The following is a 22,500-nucleotide window of genomic DNA, read 5'->3' on the forward strand; positions in this document are numbered from 1 at the left end:
AGAGAGAGAGAGAGAGAGAGAGAGACAGAGAGAGAGACAGAGACAGAGAGAGAGACAGAGAGACGGAGAGAGAGAGAGAGAGAGACAGAGAGACAGAGCTCAGCATTCAGCGTTCAGAGCTCAGCGCTCAGAGCTCAGCGTTCAGCGCTCAGAGCTCAGCGTTCAGAGCTCAGCGTTCAGCGTTCAGCGCTCAGAGCTCAGCGTTCAGAGCTCAGCGTTCAGCGCTCAGAGTTCAGAGCTCAGCGTTCAGAGCTCAGCGTTCAGCGCTCAGAGTTCAGAGCTCAGCATTCAGCGTTCAGCACTCAGAGCTCAGCGTTCAGCGCTCAGAGCTCAGCGTTCAGCGCTCAGAGTTCAGAGCTCAGCGTTCAGCGCTCAGAGCTCAGCGTTCAGCGTTCAGAGCTCAGCGCTCAGAGCTCAGCGTTCAGCGCTCAGAGCTCAGCGTTCAGAGCTCAGCGTTCAGCGCTCAGCGTTCAGCGCTCAGAGCTCAGCGTTCAGAGCTCAGCGTTCAGAGCTCAGCGCTCAGCGTTCAGAGCTCAGCGCTCAGAGCTCAGCGTTCAGCGCTCAGAGCTCAGCGTTCAGAGCTCAGCGTTCAGCGCTCAGCGTTCAGCGCTCAGCGTTCAGCGCTCAGAGCTCAGCGTTCAGAGCTCAGCGTTCAGCGCTCAGCGTTCAGCGCTCAGAGCTCAGCGTTCAGAGCTCAGCGTTCAGAGCTCAGCGCTCAGCGTTCAGAGCTCAGCGTTCAGAGCTCAGCGTTCAGCGTTCAGAGCTCAGCGTTCAGAGCTCAGCGCTCAGCGTTCAGCGACGAATGAAAAAAGAAAATGACCCAATTCTATGTGATGACGCAACTAAAACGTATTAAAATGAGCTCAACACCCGTTCCTGAACATATTCCCCTCCCAGCAGCCACCACATCCCCCGCATCCCCCCCACATCCCCCGCATGGAGGACCTGCACTTCAGGGTTTAAACCCCCAAACCACCTCCTGTCCTGCTCTGCTCTCCGTTTCTAGACATCAGCAGCCCGCACTTTATTTATTAATTTAAAAAAGTTTTTTGGGACCCCCCCCTTTTCTTCCCAATTGTACCCATCCAATATCCAATTACTCCACTCCTCCGGGCCGTCCCGGTCTCTGCTCCACCCCCTCTGCTGATCTGGGGAGGGCTGCAGACTACCACATGCCTCCTCCCATACATGTGGAGTCACCAGCCGCTTCTTTTCACCAAACAGTGAGGAGTTTCACCAGGGGGACGTAGCGCGTGGGAGGGTCACGCTATTCCCCCCAGGTCCCCCTCCTCCGAACAGGCGCCCTGACTGACCAAAGGAGGCGCTATTGCAGAGACCAGGACACATACCCACACCCGTCTTCCCACCCGCAGACATGGCCAATTGTGCCTGTAGGGACGCCCGACCAAGCCGGAGGTAACACAGGGATTCGAACCTGCGATCCCCATGTTGGTAGGCAACGGAATAGACCCGTATAATACCCGTATGCCCCTTTATTTTGTTCTTCTCACCCGCTCCAAGAATAAAGACAGGTTTCTCCAAACTTGTTAGAATCTCTCCCTCTCGGACTCACAGGCAGCTCGGCGGCAGACCGATGTCAGAGAAACTCGTCGTTCCGGCGGACGCCGTCCACTTTATCCACACGGCCCGTCCGCACATCCACACAATACCTGGGCATGGGCGTCACATGGTTACCAACAAGGTGCATTATGGGTCATGTGCACTTAGCCAAATTCCGCTCCACAGTAGTGTTCATGTCACATCAAGTGCACTGCTCTTTGAGAAAAACAAGACACACTTGTAAAGTTACACCACACACATGAACACATGAACACGTGAACTCACGAACACATGAACCCATGAACATGAACACATGAACTTGAACACATGAACTCATGAACCCGTGAACATGAACACATGAACACAATCATGAACATGAACTTATGAACATGAACACATGAACACATGAACACATGAACCCGTGAACATGAACACATGATCTTGAACACATGAACTCATGAACCCGTGAACATGAACACATGATCTTGAACACATGAACACATGAACACATGAACATGAACACATGAACATGAACAATTGAACATGAACACATGAACATGGGCACCAGCTTCTGAGGTGATCAAGTGCAAAACCAGTGTGAATGAATGAATGGATGGATGGCTGGGCTCAGAGTCAAAGCGATGAACAACGGCTCCGTTCATCGCTGCTGCAGATGAAACACTGCTGGACTGACAACCTCCGCAGCACAATCCTCCACTGAACGCCGGACAGCACCGGCAACCTTCACGGCATGCTTCCTGATGAGCTGGCTCAACTCCATGATTAAAGACGCCAACCAGCCAAACACCCCGACCCCGCCGTACCTACACACCATGACCCAAAACAACCAACCAACAACTCAACTAACTACTTATGCTGAAACCAAAAAGAAAAGATGGAAAGAGAGAAGAATCGCTTGTTCTGCAGAGCCAGCGGCACACGCTCACTCACACAATCAATCCACTCTCCCAGAATGCACAGAGAGAGAAAGAATAACATGCGGGACGGCCATCATCTATCATCTCTCTACCACCGCCAAACACACACACACACACACACACACACACACACACACACACACACACACAGCCAATGGTTCTCCACAGGTGATTTCATGGCCAAACTCACATTATAGAAGAGGCGGGGGGGGGGGGGGTCGAGGAGTTGTGTGTGTGTGCGGCTGCATCTATGTGTGTGCAGTGTCATTTGAGAGCATATGGCCACATTATTTTGGAGAACATGTATTCATCTGGATGCATGTACACAATGAGTATGCACATCCATCCACATGTGCAAGAGTGCAGGCATGAGTAACCAAGTCTGAAAGCCTCTGTGTGTGTGTGTGTGTGTGTGTGTGTTCCCTGTGCAGCGGAGCAGTAAATTAGTCTGCACCTCCACAAAGCTGTTTCATAAAGCTTTGGAGCACAGAGGAGGAAGACATCACTCACCTCAGTGATAGAGCAGAGGGCGAGCGAGAGAGAGAGAGAGAGAGAGAGAGAGAGGCGGGGGGGGGTTACACATGGTGGGACAGAGATATCCACAGCGAAAGTTCAAACCAGTGAGAACGAGAGAGAACGAAAGAAAGACGGAAAGACCAAGGAGTTCGTTTTACGTCACATTTGTACAATTACAGCAAGTGTCCACAAGATGGCAGAGTGGAACGCGTCATTCACCAGCCTTCAGGGGACTAATGGGCCCTCACATCCTCACTTCCTAGAGGTACAATTAGTCAGCTCATCGATTCATGAAGACGTGTTGTATGAACGCTGTGAAAGAGACTTGACCCGCTGCAGTGTAACGTGTGTCGTTTTATAACTCCAACACGCTCTGAACAGCTGCACAAAGGAAAAACAGCACAAAGGAAAAACAGCCAGAGTCCAACGCTTTTCCCTTTTCCATCCAAGTGCCCTCTGGAGGACAACTACTAAAGCGGGCGCCAGACATGGGCAACTATACTATCTGAACACACTTCCAAATGCTTAGCTCCACCGAGGCACGCCTCAGCCGCCCTGCTGGTTACCAGACGCTCAGCAAACATGACACAACTTGCATTTTTACGCTACATCCAACGTTGTGTGAGTTTTTCCATCCATTCGGATGTGTAGAACTACTACCATGACCAAGGGCCGCTCTGACAAACTGCATCAGCGCTGTCAAAGTCACAACAGCTATGAGTCACAAGTGAGAGATATTTTAAGACGCAACTCGTACAGACAGGTTACGCTCCGCACCACACGCGTCCCAGTCTTATTAGGCAACACAAGGAGCCCCGCGATGATGACCTCACGAGCTCCGTGCTGGGCTTCCTCAGAGACGCAGACAAATGTGTGGGTCAAACACACACACACACACACCTTCCCCCGGGGATGATGTCATGACAGTTGGGGAGAATCCCAGATGTCTGAGCTGCTTATTCAAACAGGAAGTTGACATTGTGGTCACTTCCTGGTGATTTGGTATTATGTGTCTATGACTATGTTTTAAGTACGTTTCATTGTGTGTGTGTCTGTGTGTGTGTGGGGGGGGGTTTAAAAATAGAAATGGATAGAGATATATAGACAGAGACAGAAAGAAAGGCATTAGAAATGTAAAGGCAGATACAAACTCATCATGTCATCAGTTCGTCATCCAATGAGTTGATCCATGGCAGGATCTAAACATCTGGATCTGGACCCAGGGCAGGCTGTGGACAGACATCTGCATTACCGGATTCTGGCCTTATGAGCCACTAGGTTACAACAAAACTCCCTTAGAACCTCTCAGGAATCCAGTCTGAACCTCTTCAGAACTCCTCTTTCTGTCTAGGAAACCCCGAGGACCTCTGAAATACCCTCACACTGGACATGGACATCCATCTCCAGCCTCCACACTGAGACCCCGACTGGACTTTTCCTGCACAAAATGCAGCAAAGCACACACATCTTGACACACTTCAATGTGCAATTTTTAACACTTTTAAAGACGCTCCACATCTGCTCGGGTGGAGAGCGCTCGCTGCAGGAAACATTTGTCAAGCCGCACTGTACCAACCCGTCCTCACTGCACTTTGAGGGTGTGTACGACTGTATTTTGATGTGGTTAACCCCTACCCGGAGACAGCCCCAACACCTGACATGCATGTTAACTCCAGCTGCAAAGTCCAAAGTCTTTATTTGTCAGGTGTGCACAATAACTGAGTCATTCTGAACAAAGACATGCTTTCACGAGGGGTCCGTCAGCAACACTTGTAGAAAATAAGTAATTACATTAATAAAAAGGCAGTAATAGAAGATAAAAAGGGGGTACAGGAGGTCATGGCAGCACCTTTGAATTCTGGTACTTCTGAGCCCTGTGGACCTTTCTTATAATCCACCTAAAAGAACCAAATCATCTCCGTAGGAGACGAACTAGCGCCACGCTGAGGCCGGCTGGACGTGACGTGGACTTCTGCAGAGGCTTCTTCTCAGTTCCCATGTAAGTCAACAGAGAGCTGCCATGACCCCACTGGAAACCCAGGGAAGGAGGAGGAGGATGATGATGAAGAAAATGAAGGTGATTTTGGAAGCTATGACGTGGGTGCTTGAGTGAATGAAAGTGAAATCGAGAATGAGAGAGAGAGAGAGCAGAGTACATCAGTGGTTTTGAACATTGGTTCCCTGCTCCTTACAAACACCTGAGTTGCAAACCCTTTCCAAACTTCTTGTCCTTAAGTTAACATACTGAACCAACTTCACATGGAGATGAGTAGAAACCCAGAGAAAGAAAGGAAGATACGAACGGACAGAGGTCAGAAAAGGGGGAAAAGTCCAGGTCACGTCCAGCCGGCCTGAGCACGGTGCTAGCCCGTCTCCTTCGGAGATGATTTGGTTCTTTTAGGTGGATTGTAAGAGAGGTCGACAAGGCTCAGAGGTACCAGAATTCAAAGATGCTGCCATGACCTCCTGTACCCCCTTTTTTATCTGCTGTTACTGCCTTTCTTGCGAGATGAACAAAGCTGAAAGCCACAAACTAAGACAAAAAGATGAAGTAAATAAAGAAATATTTCAAAGAAAAGAAGGGACTGAACATCTCCTTTCACTCAAACTGTCTGCCTGCCGACTCATGAGTGTGAGGCGATGTCAGGAGTCACCGAACATGATGTCATGTTGACTGAGCCGAGAGCTCACACAGCAACCAGACCAAATCCCGTCACACCAACACACACACACACACACACACACACACACACACACACACACACACACAGAATGAAAGACAAACAAACAGACACACTGAATAACAGACAGGCAGACTGACCGACTGATGTACAGTCAGTCTGCCTGTCTGTTATTCAGACAGGCAGACTGTTAGTCAGGGATCCTGCCAGACAGACAGAGGAAGCAAAAGAACAAAAGGAATCCCGGTGTTGCTCCTGGTGGAGGGAGGGGGGGAGAGGGAGAGAGAGAGAGGGAGACAGAGAGACAGAGAGAGAGCGAGAGGGGGAGAGAGAGAGAGAAGGTAAAAGTTGGAGTAGAAGTGCTATGAGTCATGGAGGAAAGGAGAGGGAGAGGGGAGGGGACTGGAGGGGAGGAGAGAGAGAGGAGGGGGGAGAGGAAGGTATAATTATGGTAGGAGTCTGCCAGGGAGAGAAGTGCAGACAGAGTGGGAGAAGAGAAGAGAGGAGAGGAAAGACAGTGAGAGGAGGAAAAGAAAAAGAGACGGAGAAAGAGTCCAGCCCACTCCAGCAAAACCATTCAACTGGTGCGCAAAGGATCACATTGGAGCCGCAGCGCCGAGCCAGAGAGAGAGGAGGGAAAAGAGGTAAAGAGAGAGGGAGTGAGAGGAACTCCCTTTATCTGGGATAACTTAGTCAAACAGTCTTCCTGCACGACGCTGCTCATACACACAGACACACACAGACACACACAGACACACACACACACACAGACACACACAACCTTCGCTCAGCTCGGCTCAGTGCGGGACCAAGGACTCTTCTCCTGCACAGAAGACTCACTTTTCCTCTCCTCCTATTCTCCATTCATCACATCATTTTTTTTTTGATTTACGCCTCCACGTTCTCAGCCATCTGTCCTGACACAGACAAGGATTACTCATTTTCTCATCTGTTTGTTTCTCTCTTTTTTTTAACGGTTTTTCCACATTTTTTTTTCTTTTCTCCATTTTCACAGGTGGACCGAGAACTTTCATTGTCCAAACTTCTGAGAGAGAGAAAGCAAGACGGGGAGAGAGAGAGAGAGAGAGAGAGGGAGAGAGAGAGAGAAGGACCAAGAAAAGAGCAGAGGAACAGAGAGAAGGGAGAGAGAGCGCGAGAGAGAGAGTGAAAGAGAGAGCGAGGAAGTTAAGGACAACCTGGAGGACAGTTGATTTTTTTTTCAGACGCTCCTCTCGGCCTGAAAGGACCGAGAATATTTTTTCATTTAATTTTTTCATCTTTCCATCAGTCGTTCCTCATCCTCTCTCAGCATCTTTGCTCCATCCATCTTTCACTGTGCGTGCACCATCATCCTCAAAGCCAGCCAGCCAACAAGCCAGCCGGCCACAGCAAACCAGCCAACCAGCCAGCTGTGAGCTGCTGCGCCTCCTGCGTCATGTCCATCTTACCTCTGCTCAGCTGGAGCTTGCTGCTCCTGGTGCAGGGCTGCAGCTCCACGCTGTCCAAACCCGCCGCGCTCTCCTTCCCCCGCCAGGCGGACGCCAGCTCACACTGCCCGTCCTGCGTGCTGGCCCGGATGCGGAGGAACGAGGAAAGGGAGGGCAGGGTGGCAGAGGAGGAGGGGGAGGAGGAGGGGGTGGTGGCGAATGCCGAGGCGCAGCCAGACGTGGTGGAAGCTGTGAAGAGGCACATCCTGAACATGCTGCACCTCCAGGCCCGGCCCAACATCACACGGCCCGTGCCGCGCGCCGCACTCCTCAACGCCCTGCGCAAGCTTCACGTGGGCCGCGTGGCGGAGGACGGCAGCGTGCAGATTGAGGGGGAGGAGGAGGGGAGAGGGCGGGGAGGGAGAGGAGGAGCAGGGAGAGGGGGAGACGACGGAGAGCCGCAGGAGACCACAGAGATTATCACCTTCGCAGAGGCCGGTGAGTCGATCTGCTGTTTCTACACAGACTGTGTGTGTGTGTGTGTGTGTGTGTGTGTGTGTGTGTGATATGTGGACGGAGAGAGCGAGCGAGGGGATCGATAGAGAGGATTCTGTGTTTAAATGTGCATGTGTAGGTCTGGGCTTGCGGGAGGAGAGGGGGAGAGAGAGACAGAGAGAAGGAGACAGGCGGACAGACAGACAGAGAGCGCGACAAAGAGAGAGAGACAGAGAGAGACAAGGAGAGAGACAGGGAGAGAGAGAGAGACAGAGTGTTTGGACACTATGTAATCAAATGATTAACATGTGTGTGCGCATGCATTTGTATGTATGCATGCCACATGCTACATGTGTGTACATGTGTGTACATGTGGTGTGTGCATGTGTGAGTGTGTACATGTGTGTACGTGTGTGTGAGTGTGTACATGTGTGTGAGTGTGTACATGTGGTGTGTACGTGTGTGTGGGGGGGTGATGTAGAACATGGTAGAAAACGACGTCTGCAGGCAAGTCTGTCTTCTTTACTAGCCATTTTACTCAATGACTCACTCTCACAGCGTGTGTGTTTGTGTGTCTCCACCTGCTTAATTCCACCTGCGCACTTACTGAGTGTAACACATCTTTTGTCCCTCGAGGCACACAAGCCAGACACACACACACACACACTCCTCTATAGCCTCTGTAATAGCCTCCTGTTGCTTTAAAGAATATCTTATTATCTACTTATAGACAGGGCTGTGTGTCACTGCGAGTGTGTGTGTGTGTGAGTGTGTGTGTGTGTGTGTGTGTGTTGGTTCAAAGCGTTTGTTTGTGTGGTAACCCCACAGAAATTGTGCTGTTAAAGATTGCAGATAGAGAAATGTGGAGCTGTGCCCCGCTAGCAGGACCAGTTGCAGAAAGACAGGAAGGAAGGAAGGAAGGAAGGAAGGAAGGAAGGAAGGAAGGAAGGAAGGAAGGAAGGAAGGAAGGAAGGAAGGAAGGAAGGAAGGAAGGAAGGAAGGAAGGAAGGAAGGAAGGAAGGAAGGAAGGAAGGAAGGAATACTTCGATGTGTTTTCATTTACAAATTCACACTCTCATCCTAGCTCACTTTTCACCCGTCCAATTCTTCTGCATGAAAAAGTCGATCCGTATCCATCCACACTGACGCCATAGAGCCCATGCTCACAGACAAACCAGCATAATCACACAGTACTACAGTCCACCACAGACAGAGAGAGACAGGCAGAGAGACAGACGGGAGAGAGACAGGCAGAGAGAGACAGGCAGAGAGAGAGAGAGAGAGAGAGAGAGAGAGAGAGATTTACATATTTCTGTGGCAGTGTGTGATGTGCTGGGTTGCTGAGCATGTGTACGGACAACATGTGTTACATCAGGCCAGTAAAGCCACCTGTGCTCATCTGAGCTGAGTTCCAGAACAGACAGATGAGAGAGAAACGAGGAGAGAGGGAACAGACCGTTAAACTAGAGAGGGAGAGCACGAAGGCAAGAGAGATGGTAAGAGAGTCAGAAAAAGAGCGAGAGAGAGCGAGAACAAGAGCAAGAGAGAGCAAGAGAGAGAGAGAGAGAGAGCGAGAGAGAGAGAGACAGAGAGCAAGGCAGAGGGGTTGACGGATTTATGAAGCTTAAAATGTGACTGCTGGCATGTGCTTTGAACACGAGAATCTCTCAGCAGGTGTGTGTGTGTGTGTGTGTGTGTGTGTAGCCGGAACTCTTTACACAGCTAATAGTAATAATAACAATAATAATAATGGGGATTTGAGATCTTGCTTAGTGACACTAAGGCAGGCTAGAATTGTGCCGTCAACCAGGCATGGTAATCATAGTGCCTTGCTCTTGCCATTGAGTTACAATGGGACCAGTAACCCTGGCAGTGGGCGCACGTTGGGCCCGGTTGCCCCATGGGGAATGAAACCGCTCTTTTTTGACTTTTCTTCTTGTATTTTATTGTTTTTCCTTCTTTCGCTTCTCTGTCATGCATGTTTAGTTAAGGGTCAGTTATAACTGTTCCCTTTACCGCCTGGTTGCTATGAATCTGACCCTTGACCTTATTACCCCACACACACACACACACACACATATTTATGCATGTATTTATATATATATGCATACATACAAACATATGTATACATAATTGTATACATATATAGATATATGTATGTATACACGTATGTATACACGTATGTATGTATGTATGTATGTATGTATGTATGTATGTATGCGTGCATACATACTACATATATATGTGTATATAGACACATACATACACATGTATATGTGTATATATGTCTATATGTGCAAACGTATACATGTATGTAAATATATAAATATATCTACATATGTATGTGTGTGTGTATATATATACACACACACACACAAATATATGTATGTGAAATGACAGATTATGGTATATGATGATTAAAACATACATACAATGTAAAACTGTAACAGCTGATCTGCGTCGTTGTCAGGAGTTACGGAAATGAGGCAGATTGTAGAAGGTGTGGAAGGTGAACGACTGCCTAAAATAAATTGCGGTGTGCAGCCTGGCGCCCCCTGTGGTGACTTCCAGCCAAACAGGCTCGGCTTTGATCTGGAAAGAGGGAATTAGATCCAGAAGAGTCTTTCCACATATCATTACGAGTTCATGCTCCCCTGGTGGAAAAGCATAAACTCCCAACGCTCTGCCAGCAAATTCCAACGTCCCCCTGGAACAGAATCTAGGAAATATAATTGTTTTGTTGTTTTCCTTCCCATTTTCAACCCCCTCTGAGAAAAGTGTACGACCTCCTAGATCCCTACGTTTTCAAGCGGCCGGCAGAAAAGAGTAAAGAGGTCAGGGGTCAGATCCCCGTAGGGGGATCTGAGATTTCATCTTGTGGTGGAGGGTGAGGAGATGAGGAGTGACTGTGCTGTTTTGAATGGAGGAGATAGGGAAGAGGCGCGATGAGTGTGTGCACGTTTGTTTTATGATGCTGTGAAGAGACGGTTAAAAAGGGGGAGGCGTGCTTTATTTTCCAACAACCTAGCAACCGCCACCGGAGTGCGTGTACCAGAGATAATGAATCATAAAGCTGGTGAGAGAGAGAGAGAGAGAGACACAGAGAGAGAGAAACAGAGAGAGCGATTGAGAGAGAAACACAGAGAGAGCGAGAGAGAAACAGAGAGAGAGATTGAGAGAGAAAAAGAGAGAGAGTTAGAAAGAGAGAGAGAGCAAGCGAAAGTGTAAAAGACAAAGACAGAAAAGACAGGGATTTACCGGGAGAGAACGAGAAGAGTTGGAGAGAGGCAAAAGAGGGAGAGGGGGAGACAGAGAAGGGCTGCAGAGGGATCGTAGGAAGAGAAAGGGAACGGTGGAGACACAAAGTAGGAGGGGGAGAAGAGAGGTGTGGGACTATCTGTCTTTTCAACGACAGCGTAAACGATCCTTCACATCAGTGTTGAGATCAGCTGGACACCCCACTGCACCGTTTTTACTTCAACACTTGTCTGTCCATAGCCACGTCTTTTCAACTCCTCATCTACTTCTCCGTCGAGGAAGGACAAGCGCCAGCCTCACAGTTACAACTCACGACTTGTGTTTTTCTCACCACACTCCCGGTGAGCTTCCAGGAGCCAACGACGAGCCAGACAACGCCGCTAAAACCCCGAAAATACACACGAGACACCATTATCCTTCCTCTGTCCAGATGAACACCACCGTCACACCACTGAACTAACAGGGAACCTTAGTTACCCAGAAGCCCCTGTTCTCTCTCTCTCTCACACACAAACACACACACTGACTCAAGATCTGCTGAAGCCGAACAGCCGTTTTTTCTTTTTTGGGGGGGGCATTTCCCCCCTTCTTCTCCCCCATTGTATCCGGCTAATTACCCTATTCTTCTGAGCCGTCCTGGTCACTGGTCCACCCCTTTGCCGATCCGGGGAGGGCTGCAGACTACCACATGCCTCCTCCCATACATGTGGAGTCAATCCAGTCGATACATGTGCCGGACGGTCGTGCCAGCATCACCTGTCTCAGGTGATGTCAGACCAGCTGAGCTGTGAAGGAGGTGTGGCTCTGCGAAAGAGGCGTGGCTTTGCGGAGGAGGTGTGGCTTGGTGCTGCAGCGTAGATGAAGTCCACATGTCGCGTGTCATAAGCCTCATAAAACCAAGTCACTTTGACGTCAGCACACGTCATCTGCTCTGTCGTACGCAAACTTACCGCCTCGTCAGTCGTTCAGCTGGTCAGCCAGTCAGTAAGTTACTTCACCAGTCAAATTTCACCAGTTGACCGGAATGAGAACACCCGCTCATATTTTACAACTCTAGAAAACTCTAGAAAACTTGCTTGTGTCTAGTTGGAGGCAACACACCTAATTCTGCTTTTAACTGATGCATTAATAACTTATCAAGTTGCTTAATGTGTTATTTTATGTGTGTGTGTGTGTGTGTGTTGTTACTGAGTGAACTACTCAAAACAGTGGAAAGAAATAGCATCCTGACAAAAGACAACATCCCAGAGTGAAAAAGGGCAGGGAAAACGCTGTGCGGTGCAGCAGTATTTCATGGTTATTACAGCTTTAAACCACACGGTGTCATTACCAAGGCAAATGATCATAAATAAGAGTGAGGCTGAACGCAGGCCTTCTCTCCATTACTGACTGAGTAAGAACGGGTTCGCTCACAAGTCGTTGCAGCAAGCGTCTAGCCAGAGCCTCCCGGTGTGTGTCCACGTCATGCTGCACCTGTGTGTATTGAGGCTTTCATCATGATAGAGGACTGAAGCTGCAGCCAGCAGCGTCTCCCCCGCCTCTGCTGTTGTTAAACTGTTATGAGTGCTGAAATGCTGTGCAGCATGTTAGACATTCTATTGAAGAATGTGTGTGTGTGTGTGTGTGTGTGTGGGGGGGGGGGACTGGTTAAGTTTTCGTTTAAACCTCAAAAACATCCAGCACAACCAGTCTGTGACTGCGGGACACTGGGAGCTGCCCAGTCCAACCAGTGACAGCAGTGACTGATGGGAAGACGCATTTCTGACACACGCTCGACCGGTCAGACCGGGATTTGAACCAGTAACGTTCTGCTTATGGGTTTATGTCAAGCTACTGGGAACAAATCAGCCCAAGTCGGCTAGCTAACCAACCGGTCAGCTAACCAGCCTGCCAGCCAGACTGTCAGTGAGCCAGCAGAGCAGTCAGTCAGTCTGTACTTTGTCAGAGATAATTGCTGCATTCAGGAAAACCCAGTAATTATTTTGGGCAGCAGGGATCGGAAGTTGGATGGATGGATGGATGAGCAGATGGATGGATTCTTGGCTCATCAGAGATGAGGTAGTGTCAAATGCCATCTCGCAGGGCCAGCAATGTGTGTGTGTGTGCGTGTGTGCATGTGTCTGTTTATAGAGCCTCTCTCATCTCTCTGTCTTTTTCTCTTTTTAGTTTCCTCCTCTCTGTCTTTTCTCTCACTACAAAAGACAATTAATTGAACTTAATTGAACACATCATTAGTGACATTCCACAGTGTGCTTCCACTCCTGCCTCCCTCTGTAACCTGCTCTACCTCTTCACTGACCCTGACAGCCCCTTTCATGGGCAGAGAGAATAGACGGGTCATTGTTGGTGGCTCCTACCAGACATGCTCATGTCTATTCTCATGCGGCGGCTGGGCAGCACTGAGACCGCGCACACCTCCAAACCTGTAGAGGGCGCACCAACTTTGTTTGTTTAAATATGCCGGCTCGTGACCAACAGGGAGGTCATTGGTTCCAATCCTCAGACCAGCTGCCAGTCTGGTCGAGGAAAGCGAGTGGAAGAAGCACCGCTGGAGCGGTTTCTGTTCCTTTTTATTTGTTAGAGCGTGGCAGCGCCAGAGAACAGGGTTGGGGGTTAAACTCCCTCTGGGACGGCATCATCAAAAATGCCTCCTGTCTCGATGATGATGGGCTCTTTGGATGGAACGCCGTGTGTTGTTTGTCTCTACACGAGCTGGTCCCATCTCCTTCATCAAAACTCCCTGAAATGTTGACGCCAGTCCAGAAACCAAACACTCTCAAATAAAAAGCGGCTAAGTCCTCACAATTCAACCCCGTTCCAAAAACCAAACCCTCTCAACAGACTGCAGGCACACAATGGTGGGGCTAAATCCCAACCAGGAAATTCAATAATAACAATAATAATCACTACATTTATATGGCGCTTTATCTAGACACCCAAAGCACTTCACATTGAAGGGGGTAACTCACCTCAACCACTACCAATGTGTAGCACCACCTGGGTGATGCACGGCAGCCATTTTGCACCAGAACGCTCACCACACATCAGCTTGGGGTGCAGAGGGAGGGAGGGAAATTTGAACAAACCAACTGCATTCTGACCAATCAGCTGCCTCCTTGCTCCAGACTGATGTACAACACTGACCATCAGTGGTCTAATGAGAGATGTTGTGTGTGTGTGTGTGTGTGTGTGTGTGTGTGTGTGTGGTAGTTTGTGGTGTGACCGTAAGTGGGATTTAGATGAATAAATGTGAAGAAGTGTGTGAGAGCAGTGCAGGGAATGTGTTTGTTTAAGAGCCGCCGTAGTCCAGTCGTCCTTGGAGAGAATAAACACGAGTCGGTCAAATCTGTACTTTTATCAGAAACCTCTCAGAGTGTGTTTTCATGTGTTTCTGCCTCTCTCTCTCTGTCTGTCCTCCTCGCTGTGTGTGTGTACAGCTCTCTATCGGCGCTTTATAAACAGTGCTGATGTGGTGGACATAGCTTACTAAAACTGGACCGTCTGAACGCCATTTAAACAAACTTAAGACTCTCCTCTCTGCCTCACGCTCTCCATTCTTCCACATCATTATCTATCTTCTTTAACCACATCTTGTAACTGTTTTTATCTTACTACTGACACGGACTGGGCATGCTGGGGCGAGTATGGGAGTCCAGACTGGGACTGGAGTCCGTCACATGATGGGCTGTAGTTTGTGTGACCGTCATGGGGAGACGCCGGCTCTCTGAATCCCCTCCCACATGACAGTGAGCGAGTTTGGCATCTCCGACATTCCGCATGTCACACAGACAGGCTGAGTTAATGACCCCTCACCACATGTGTTTACTGCGCTTTTGAGAGCGTTACACGTATTTTGTTTCATATTTGTATTTCTAAATAAGCCGGTCTCATCCGTCTTCCCCGCGGCTCTGTCTCCGAGCGTGTCGAGGGCTTCAGCCCAACTCCTGTTTACAAACCCAGCCGGCTGACTCACATGTGGTGCCAATAAGAGCCTGTGCATGTACACCAACGTGATGTGGACCAGATTTTAGCCCCGAGTAGCATGTCCCACGCAAACTGCAGAATCTGCAAATCCGCCGCCCAGAACCTTCCTAAAGATGGCGAGGGGGAGAGATCGCCCACATCTGGCCGCTGGGCGCGGATGCCAACTCGGTGAGCAGGGTCTCTGAACCGGATTATTCTGCAGGTAGAGTAACAGCACATCTGGTGACGGTGCTTTATCCAAAGTGACGTACAGAACCGCGAGCTCGTAAATTCTAACTAAGGAGGATCCAGGCTGGAAGTGAAGCCTGAAGCCAGACAGCGGTAATGCCTGTCTGTTCCCTCATAAAGCACACCCACCTGCTGAATACATGCTTTTCTTCATGTTTCATCTTTACTCTTCCTGTTTAGTGGCTCAATCTCACTATAATGTTCAACAACTCCTTTCTCCGTCAATTGTAAAAATAACACAAACACATACACAGCACACAATACACAACTGTAAAACACACAAACAGCCTCCTGACGACTGCCCGGCCTGCTGGATATCTGGGCCAAGTCCCTGCCTGCCTTTATCCATGAGAGACAGTGTGTCTGTGTCTGTCTGTGCGTGTCTGTGTGCGTGTCTGTGTGCGTGTGTGTGTGTGTGCGCGCGCGTGCGTGCGTGCATGCGCCTGTTGGACTGTTAAGGAGGAATTGAGTGTGAGCTCAGTGATTCCTCCTGAAGTAAACTACGACTAAAATGAAAGAGAGAAGAGGGCGGGCTGATGGAGGGAGTGATCCTCCCTGTGTTAAAGTGACAGAGGTAGACTAGAGGAGAGAGCCTCTCTCTACACATGACAGTTTATCTCACGTTGTGTTTTTCTTCCTGTGCTGTGAGATTCTCTCACACAGACAAGTTTTCTAGAAAGGATTCAAGTCATATTAATAACTTTGATCAATCTGCCTTATTTACTCCAGCCTTGGTTACACATACTGACCGTGGATTCCACACCCATCCATCCTTATCGGAACCGCTTATCCTGCTCTCAGGGTCGTGGGGATGCTGGAGCCTATCCCAGCAGTCATTGGGTGGCAGGCGGGGAGACACCCTGGACAGGCCGCCAGGTCATCACAGGGCCGACACACACACACACATATTCATACCTGGGGACAATTTAGTACGGTGATTCACCTGACCTACATGTCTTTGGACTGTGGGAGGAAACCGGAGCCCCCGGAGGAAACCCACACAGGGAGAACATGCAAACTCCACACAGAACACGACCCGGGATGACCCACCAAAGTTGGACTACCCCAGGGCTCGAAACCAGGACCTTCTTGCTGTGAGGCGATCGTGCTAACCACTGTGCCACCGTGCCGCCTTCCACATAAATCCTGGTACAAAATCTAACTTGAAGAGAAACAAACTCAAACCACATTACTAACTTTCCAGTTCCTCTGAGAAAAACTAAGATTTCTAGACTCCATCCAATAGAGAAGTGTTCCCCAAACTGTTTTTCTGGGGACCTACTTTTGTAAAAATTACAAACCATCAGGAGCCAGGTCACAACAGGCCTTATCAATAAATCACGAGGAGCGAAGTCGTGTAGAAATGAACGTTCCTGACCACTTTTACTGCCAGTTCCACATCGCCTGATATGACCTTAAATAGTAAACCAGCCATTTCAAAGAGATATGCATTTGATAAATCACAACCTCGTTCCATGCACGTGTTATTTAAAACATATACACACATTACACACTTTAATACGCGCCTTCAGGTGGAGTTAACAGACTTGCATATTGTTTTTACTTCCTCTCATTAGTAAAACAAACAGGATAAACGCTGGCCTTTCATATGGGATTCTGTGTTTTAGGTACAATTAGAACAGAAGATTCAGTATCAAAACACATCCTGTTGAAAGTCTTGTGAAATGCTCGCGTGAACAAGTCGGTTGTTCTCAAACAGTCAGTCAACCAATTGGCTAACTATATCTGGGGCCTCGTCTATCAGTCGTTACTATGGGCAAATTTGTGCGAACACACCCATGGGATCTTTTAGCCCTGAAGTTTGTCTCAGAGACCAGTGTAGAACCTGGGTAACCCCTGAATTCAGACACCGACTGGCTAACACTGATGTCTTTGCAGGCCTGGGTGATGGCTTGTTGCAAGAGGTAGACAATAGATGTTAGGAGGAAGGAATGACAAATAACCGTCATGCTTTGTCTGACTGTCAGACAATCTTGAGGGCTAAAAAATTCCATGGGTGTGTAGGAACAAATTTGCCCGAAGTAACGACTGATACATGAAGCCCCTGGTCTATTCCACGTCAACCCTCTTTAGCCCATTATGTGCTATTTACTTATCCTGACTATGAGCTTGTCAGGCCTACTCCGCATATCCTACTGTGCATATTAATTCTACCTACACCTTGCCAACGTGATAGCAGGGCCTGCCTGCTTTTTAGCGCTGTAGTCAAGTCCGGTGGACAAGAGGAGAGCAGCGCAACGTTCAGTCCGTTTCTGGCAGAAACCGCGTGGTAGAAATACCAACAAGCTCCCTCATGTGGCTGAAAGGTGTACTGCAGGTATAAACCTCAGTTAAAAGACTTCTGAGAGCCACCCGGGGGTCCCGAGACCCAGTCTCCGGGAGTGGTTGCGATAGTAAACACGTCTGTTCAAATGGACTTTTTCTATTTCTGTAGAGCAAATGTGACAGTAGAGGAAAGAGAAAAGCAGAGAAGCTAATAGTCTTATTTAAAGTAAGAGAAGGAAAGATGGCGACAGAGGAAAGAAAGAGAGATAGAGAGAGCAGATAAGGCTTTAGATGGGTGGTCCCATTTACAGGCAGGACAGGAACCCCTCACAGCCAGAAATCAAGACCTGCCCCTTCAGCCTGCCAGCACTCACTCCATCGCTCCCACTCTTCCCTGTCCCTCTCTCCCTCTTCCCTCTCTTCCCCATCTCTCTCGTCCCCGTCTCTCTCTTGTCCCCATCTCTCTCTCCCTCTTCCCCAGCTCCCCCCCATTTCTCTTATCCCCGTCTCTTTCCCTTTCTACACTATCTCTCTCTCGTCCGTCTCGCTCTGTCTCTCTTCTGCATCTCTCTCGCTCCCTTCCCTGTCTCTCTCCCTTGTCTCTCTCTCTACCCCCCCTCTCTCCCGTCTCTTTCTTTCTTCCCCGTCTCTTCCCCATTTCTCTCTTCATCTCTCTCTCTCTCTTCCCTGTCTCTCTCTCTCTCTCTTCCCCATATCTCTCTTTTCCAAATCTCATAAAGCAATTCGATCTAACTCTGCATTAAACCCTTTGTCTTCCTTTCTTTCTTTGTCCTCTTGTCCATACCCCAAAGTTTTCTCTCACTTATCCCTTCTTCTCCTTCATCTCATTTTCTCTCTCTCCCTATCTCATTCCCTTACCAGCATTAAATTGAGGAAATGGAGAGGGAAGGGGGAGGAGGAGTGGGGGAGGAAGGAATGTGTAAATGTTATTATCCTTCTCTGTGTGTGGGAACGACAGAGCGAGAGAAAGAGAGCAGCAGAGGAGGCAGACAATAGGAGAGAGACAGACACAAAGAGAAAGAGAGATAGAGACAGAGACACAAAGAGAAAGAGTGATAGAGACAGATAGGTAGATAAATAGACAGACACACAGACAGACAGACAGACAGACAGACACACAGACAGACAGACAGACAGACAGACAGACAGAGAGATAGATGCCAGAGACACAGAGAGATAGATAGATGAATAGAGAGATAAATAGAGAGAGAGAAATAATGAGGCATCAGGCTGACTGGTGGTGTGTCTGTTCCTCTGTGATTGGTCAGTTCTCTCTACAGTTCCTCTTTCTGTCTTTCCGTCTTTCCGTCCATTATTTTACCTCAACTTGGTGGTCTTGTGGTGGTCTTGTGGGATGTTTTCTTGGACACCACTCAGCTGAAAGAATCCTGATGTCCAAACTGAAAACAAGGTGCACAACTTCCTGTAAGCCTGCATTTCAGAAGACAGAACATTCTCATGATCAGTTCTGCTGCCACAGTGTGAACGTTCTTACTCCTCCTGTTCTCTCCCTCTTTCTAGTCACGACTGCCACATCACTTCAGTGATTGTGTGTGTGTGTGTGTGTGTGTGTGTGTGTGTGTGTGTGTGTGTGTGTGTGTGTGTGTGTGTGTGTGTGCCCGCCCTGAAGTTTGTTCAGCTTACTGCTGTCGAACGCAGCCCATCCATTTTAAGTGGATTAGGACTGGACAATTGAAAACACACACACACACATATGCACACACACACACACACACACACACACATATGCGCACACACACACACACACACGCACATATGCGCGCACACACACATACGCGCACACAGAGTTAATAATGAGTGATAGTTGTGTTTAGACAGATGGCATAGGGATGACAGTGTGGGTATGGACTCTGAAACACACACACACACACACATACACACACAGTGTAGGTGGACTATGTGTTGTGGAGGATTCAGGTGTTGGCAAACAGACAGAATAGAGATGTGGGACTGCTCTAACCGTTTAAAGGTCATCATCTGTCAAACGGGGCGGGTTCAGTACCAACTGTCCATGTTAAGACTCTGCAAAGTTGGACAAAGTTGGACTATTCCATTGCCTACCAACACGGGGATCACCGGTTCGAATCCCCATGCTATTTCCGGCTTGGTCGGGCGACCCTACAGATACAATTGGCCGTGTCTGTGGGTGGGAAGCCAGATGTGGGTATATGTCCTGGTCGCTGCACTAGCACCTCCTCTGGTCGGTCGGGGTGCCTGTTCAGGGGGAAGGGGGAACTGGGGGGAATAGTGTGATCCTCCCATGCGCTACGTCTCCCTGGTGAAACTCCTCACTGTCAGGTGAAAAGAAGCGGCTGGTGACTCCACATGTATGGGAGGAGGCATGTGGTAGTCTGCAGCCCTCCCCGGATCAGCAGAGGGGGTGGAGCAGAGACCGGGACGGCTCGGAAGAGTGGGGTAATTGGCCAAGTTGGAGAGAAAAAGGAAAAAAAAAAAAAAAAAAAAACCTTGTCTATCTTAAAAAATTAAACTAAATTCAGACTGGAAGTTTAACGTGTGTGATTTTACTGACCTCAGTGTATCGAGGCGAGAGGGTCTGTGGGCGACTTGATCTGGTCCTCCTTTCTCTTTTTCCATCGTCCCAGTTCTCTCCAACTCTCGGCACACCATTCACCCTCGTCACCGGCTCCCAATTTGTTTTTGTTTTGTTTGGGGGGGGGGGTTGTTTTTTGTTTTGCACAAGTAGGTGGCTAGTTTTGTATGGCAAAACCACAACTCTGAGTGTGTAACTGTTGAGGCGCTCCTGTCTGTATTAGTGTCGATATCCTCAGTGGTGGCGGGGGCGGCCTTCTCCAAGCCTCAAACAGGAAGAGAATGATCTGAAAAAGCAGAGCAGGAAGAGAGCGAGCACAGAGCATGAAAGGCAGCATAAACCGGGAACGACACGGACACCTACAATCAGACGAAACCTGTTGAACGTGTTGGAGACCACGTCCAACAGGTCTCGTCTTCTTCCCAACTTTTCTCCCCAATTGTACCAGGTACAACTGGGGAGAAAAAGGGGGGAGAAATAAAAAAGGCTTGTGTAGTTGAAGGGGAAGACAGGCATAGATACCGACAGTGGCGGTGGGTTACTGACATGCAGGCGTGTGCTGCATTCAGTACAGACGGGGTTGCAGTTAGACAGAGGACTGTCATCAGGATGTGGACATCACTACATCCATTATGACATGGACGGTGTTTATCTGAGACACACTTCATAACCAGCTGTCACCCACACCTGCACCGTGTGCTGTGCTACCGAACTGCACCGCAGCCTCGTGTGTACCGCGCACACGTGCATGTGAGTGTGTGTCTTCAAAGTCTTTCATTGTACCCCAAGGGCCTGGCTTGTGCAGGTGAGAAAGATACAGCCTGGACACACACACACACACGCACACGCACACGCACACACACACACACACACTAGGAGTAGACACAAGGCAGCAATGAGGGTTTATGAGTTGTTGAGACATCCCTGTGTAAAGATCAGCCTTCTGTTAATGGAAGAGGATTACAGAGAGAGAGAAACGACCTGTTAGGAGAAGACTTCCAGAAGCCTGGCAGAGAGAGAGACAGATAGAGAGAGAGAGAGAGAGAGAGAGAGAGACAGAGACAGAGAGAGAGAGAGAGTGTGAGTGACAGAGAGACACAGAGCGAGAGAGAGCGAGAGACAGCAAGAGAGAGAGATTTGATTTTCAACAATACTTTCATAAAAATTACAAAAAAGTTACAACAAAATAAGTAGAATAAAAATCAGCATGGTAACATCAGAGAGAGAGACAGACAGAGAGACAGAGTGAGAGAGACAGACAGAGAGACAGCGAGAGAGACAGACAGAGAGAGAGAGACGGAGAGATAGAGCAAGAGAGAGACACAGACGGGGGGGGGCAGATTGACATCAACAGAGGGACTACATCATTATCTGGGATCAGCTGAGTTGCTCTGCTCTGCTTTCTGATTCAACATGTGAGTCTGGACCCAAACTGGGTCACGGCCCGCTTCTGGTGGCTTTTAATAACAGGAAGTGGCAGTATTTATTGCTGTTTTTATGAATTTTGGAACTATATTTAAGTATGAAGTAAAGATACATTTTGGAATTCAATGGGAAGACAAATACAAGGCCAACAGCATCTCTAACTTGGTACAGAGACAGCAGGACCACACACACACACACACACACACATATATATAAAATGGCTGCAGTGGTTCCCGAGGGCCCCCCCCCCCAAAAAAAAATTCGATATACACGCTCTACCTTTGGTGGCACAGTGGTCAGCATGGTGGCCTCACAGCAAGAAGGTCCTGGGTTCGAGCCCCGGGGTAGTCCAACCTTGGGGGTCGTCCCGGGTCGTCCTCTGTGTGAAGTTTGCATGTTCTCCCTGTGTGGGTTTCCTCCGGGGGCTCCGGTTTCCTCCCACAGTCCAAAGACATGTAGGTCAGGTGAATCACTGTACTAAACTGTCCCTAGGTGTGAATGTGTGTGTGTGTGTGGGCCCTGTGATGGCCTGGGGGCCCGTCAAGGGTGTCTCCCTGCCTGCCGCCCAATGACTGCCGGGATAGGCTCCAGCATCCCCGTGACCCTGAGAGCAGGATAAGCGGTTTGGATAATGGATGGATATATATAATACGTAGGGAAAAAAAAAACACACACACACACACACACACACACACACACACACACACACACACACACACACACACACACACACACACACACACACACAAGATTCATTTCAACGAACATTTCTATTTGTACATGTGGGAAGAAGGAAGAGCTCCTTTTGAGGTCATCACACAAAAAACTGAGCCAGAGACACTCATGTGATTGAGAACAATTACACAATTTTTGAGAAAAAGGGCAAATACCTTCTGTCTTCCAATTTAACATTTTGTAAACATTATTTTTAGAATAACTCACAGATATAAGAGTGTGTCAACACTGCTGAGTGTCGCTCCATCTTGGCTGTCCCGTGGAAGCTGCAGTTGTCCGACGAGCAGACTAGAGAAGTGGACTGCTGAGTACCATGTGTGGATGTGGATGTAGCCTACAGAGATGAGACACATCACAGAGCGTCACAGGATGTG

General features: G+C 48.8%; 1 protein-coding gene across 1 annotated transcript in view; it reads left to right on the forward strand.

The window, feature by feature from the left end:
- The first annotated feature begins 6,204 nt into the window (after positions 1 to 6,204).
- Positions 6,205 to 22,500, forward strand: part of inhbaa (inhibin subunit beta Aa) — a 19,984-nt gene continuing 3,688 nt past the window's right edge. The window contains exons 1-2 of the mRNA XM_056299529.1: positions 6,205 to 6,339; positions 6,711 to 7,620. Coding sequence (XP_056155504.1) covers positions 7,131 to 7,620 — 490 coding nt within the window. The 5' untranslated portion in view covers positions 6,205 to 6,339; positions 6,711 to 7,130. The remainder of the gene's footprint in view (positions 6,340 to 6,710; positions 7,621 to 22,500) is intronic.

This window comes from Lampris incognitus, chromosome 19 (assembly GCF_029633865.1).
Source record: "Lampris incognitus isolate fLamInc1 chromosome 19, fLamInc1.hap2, whole genome shotgun sequence".
NCBI classification, from domain to species: Eukaryota; Metazoa; Chordata; class Actinopteri; order Lampriformes; family Lampridae; genus Lampris; species Lampris incognitus.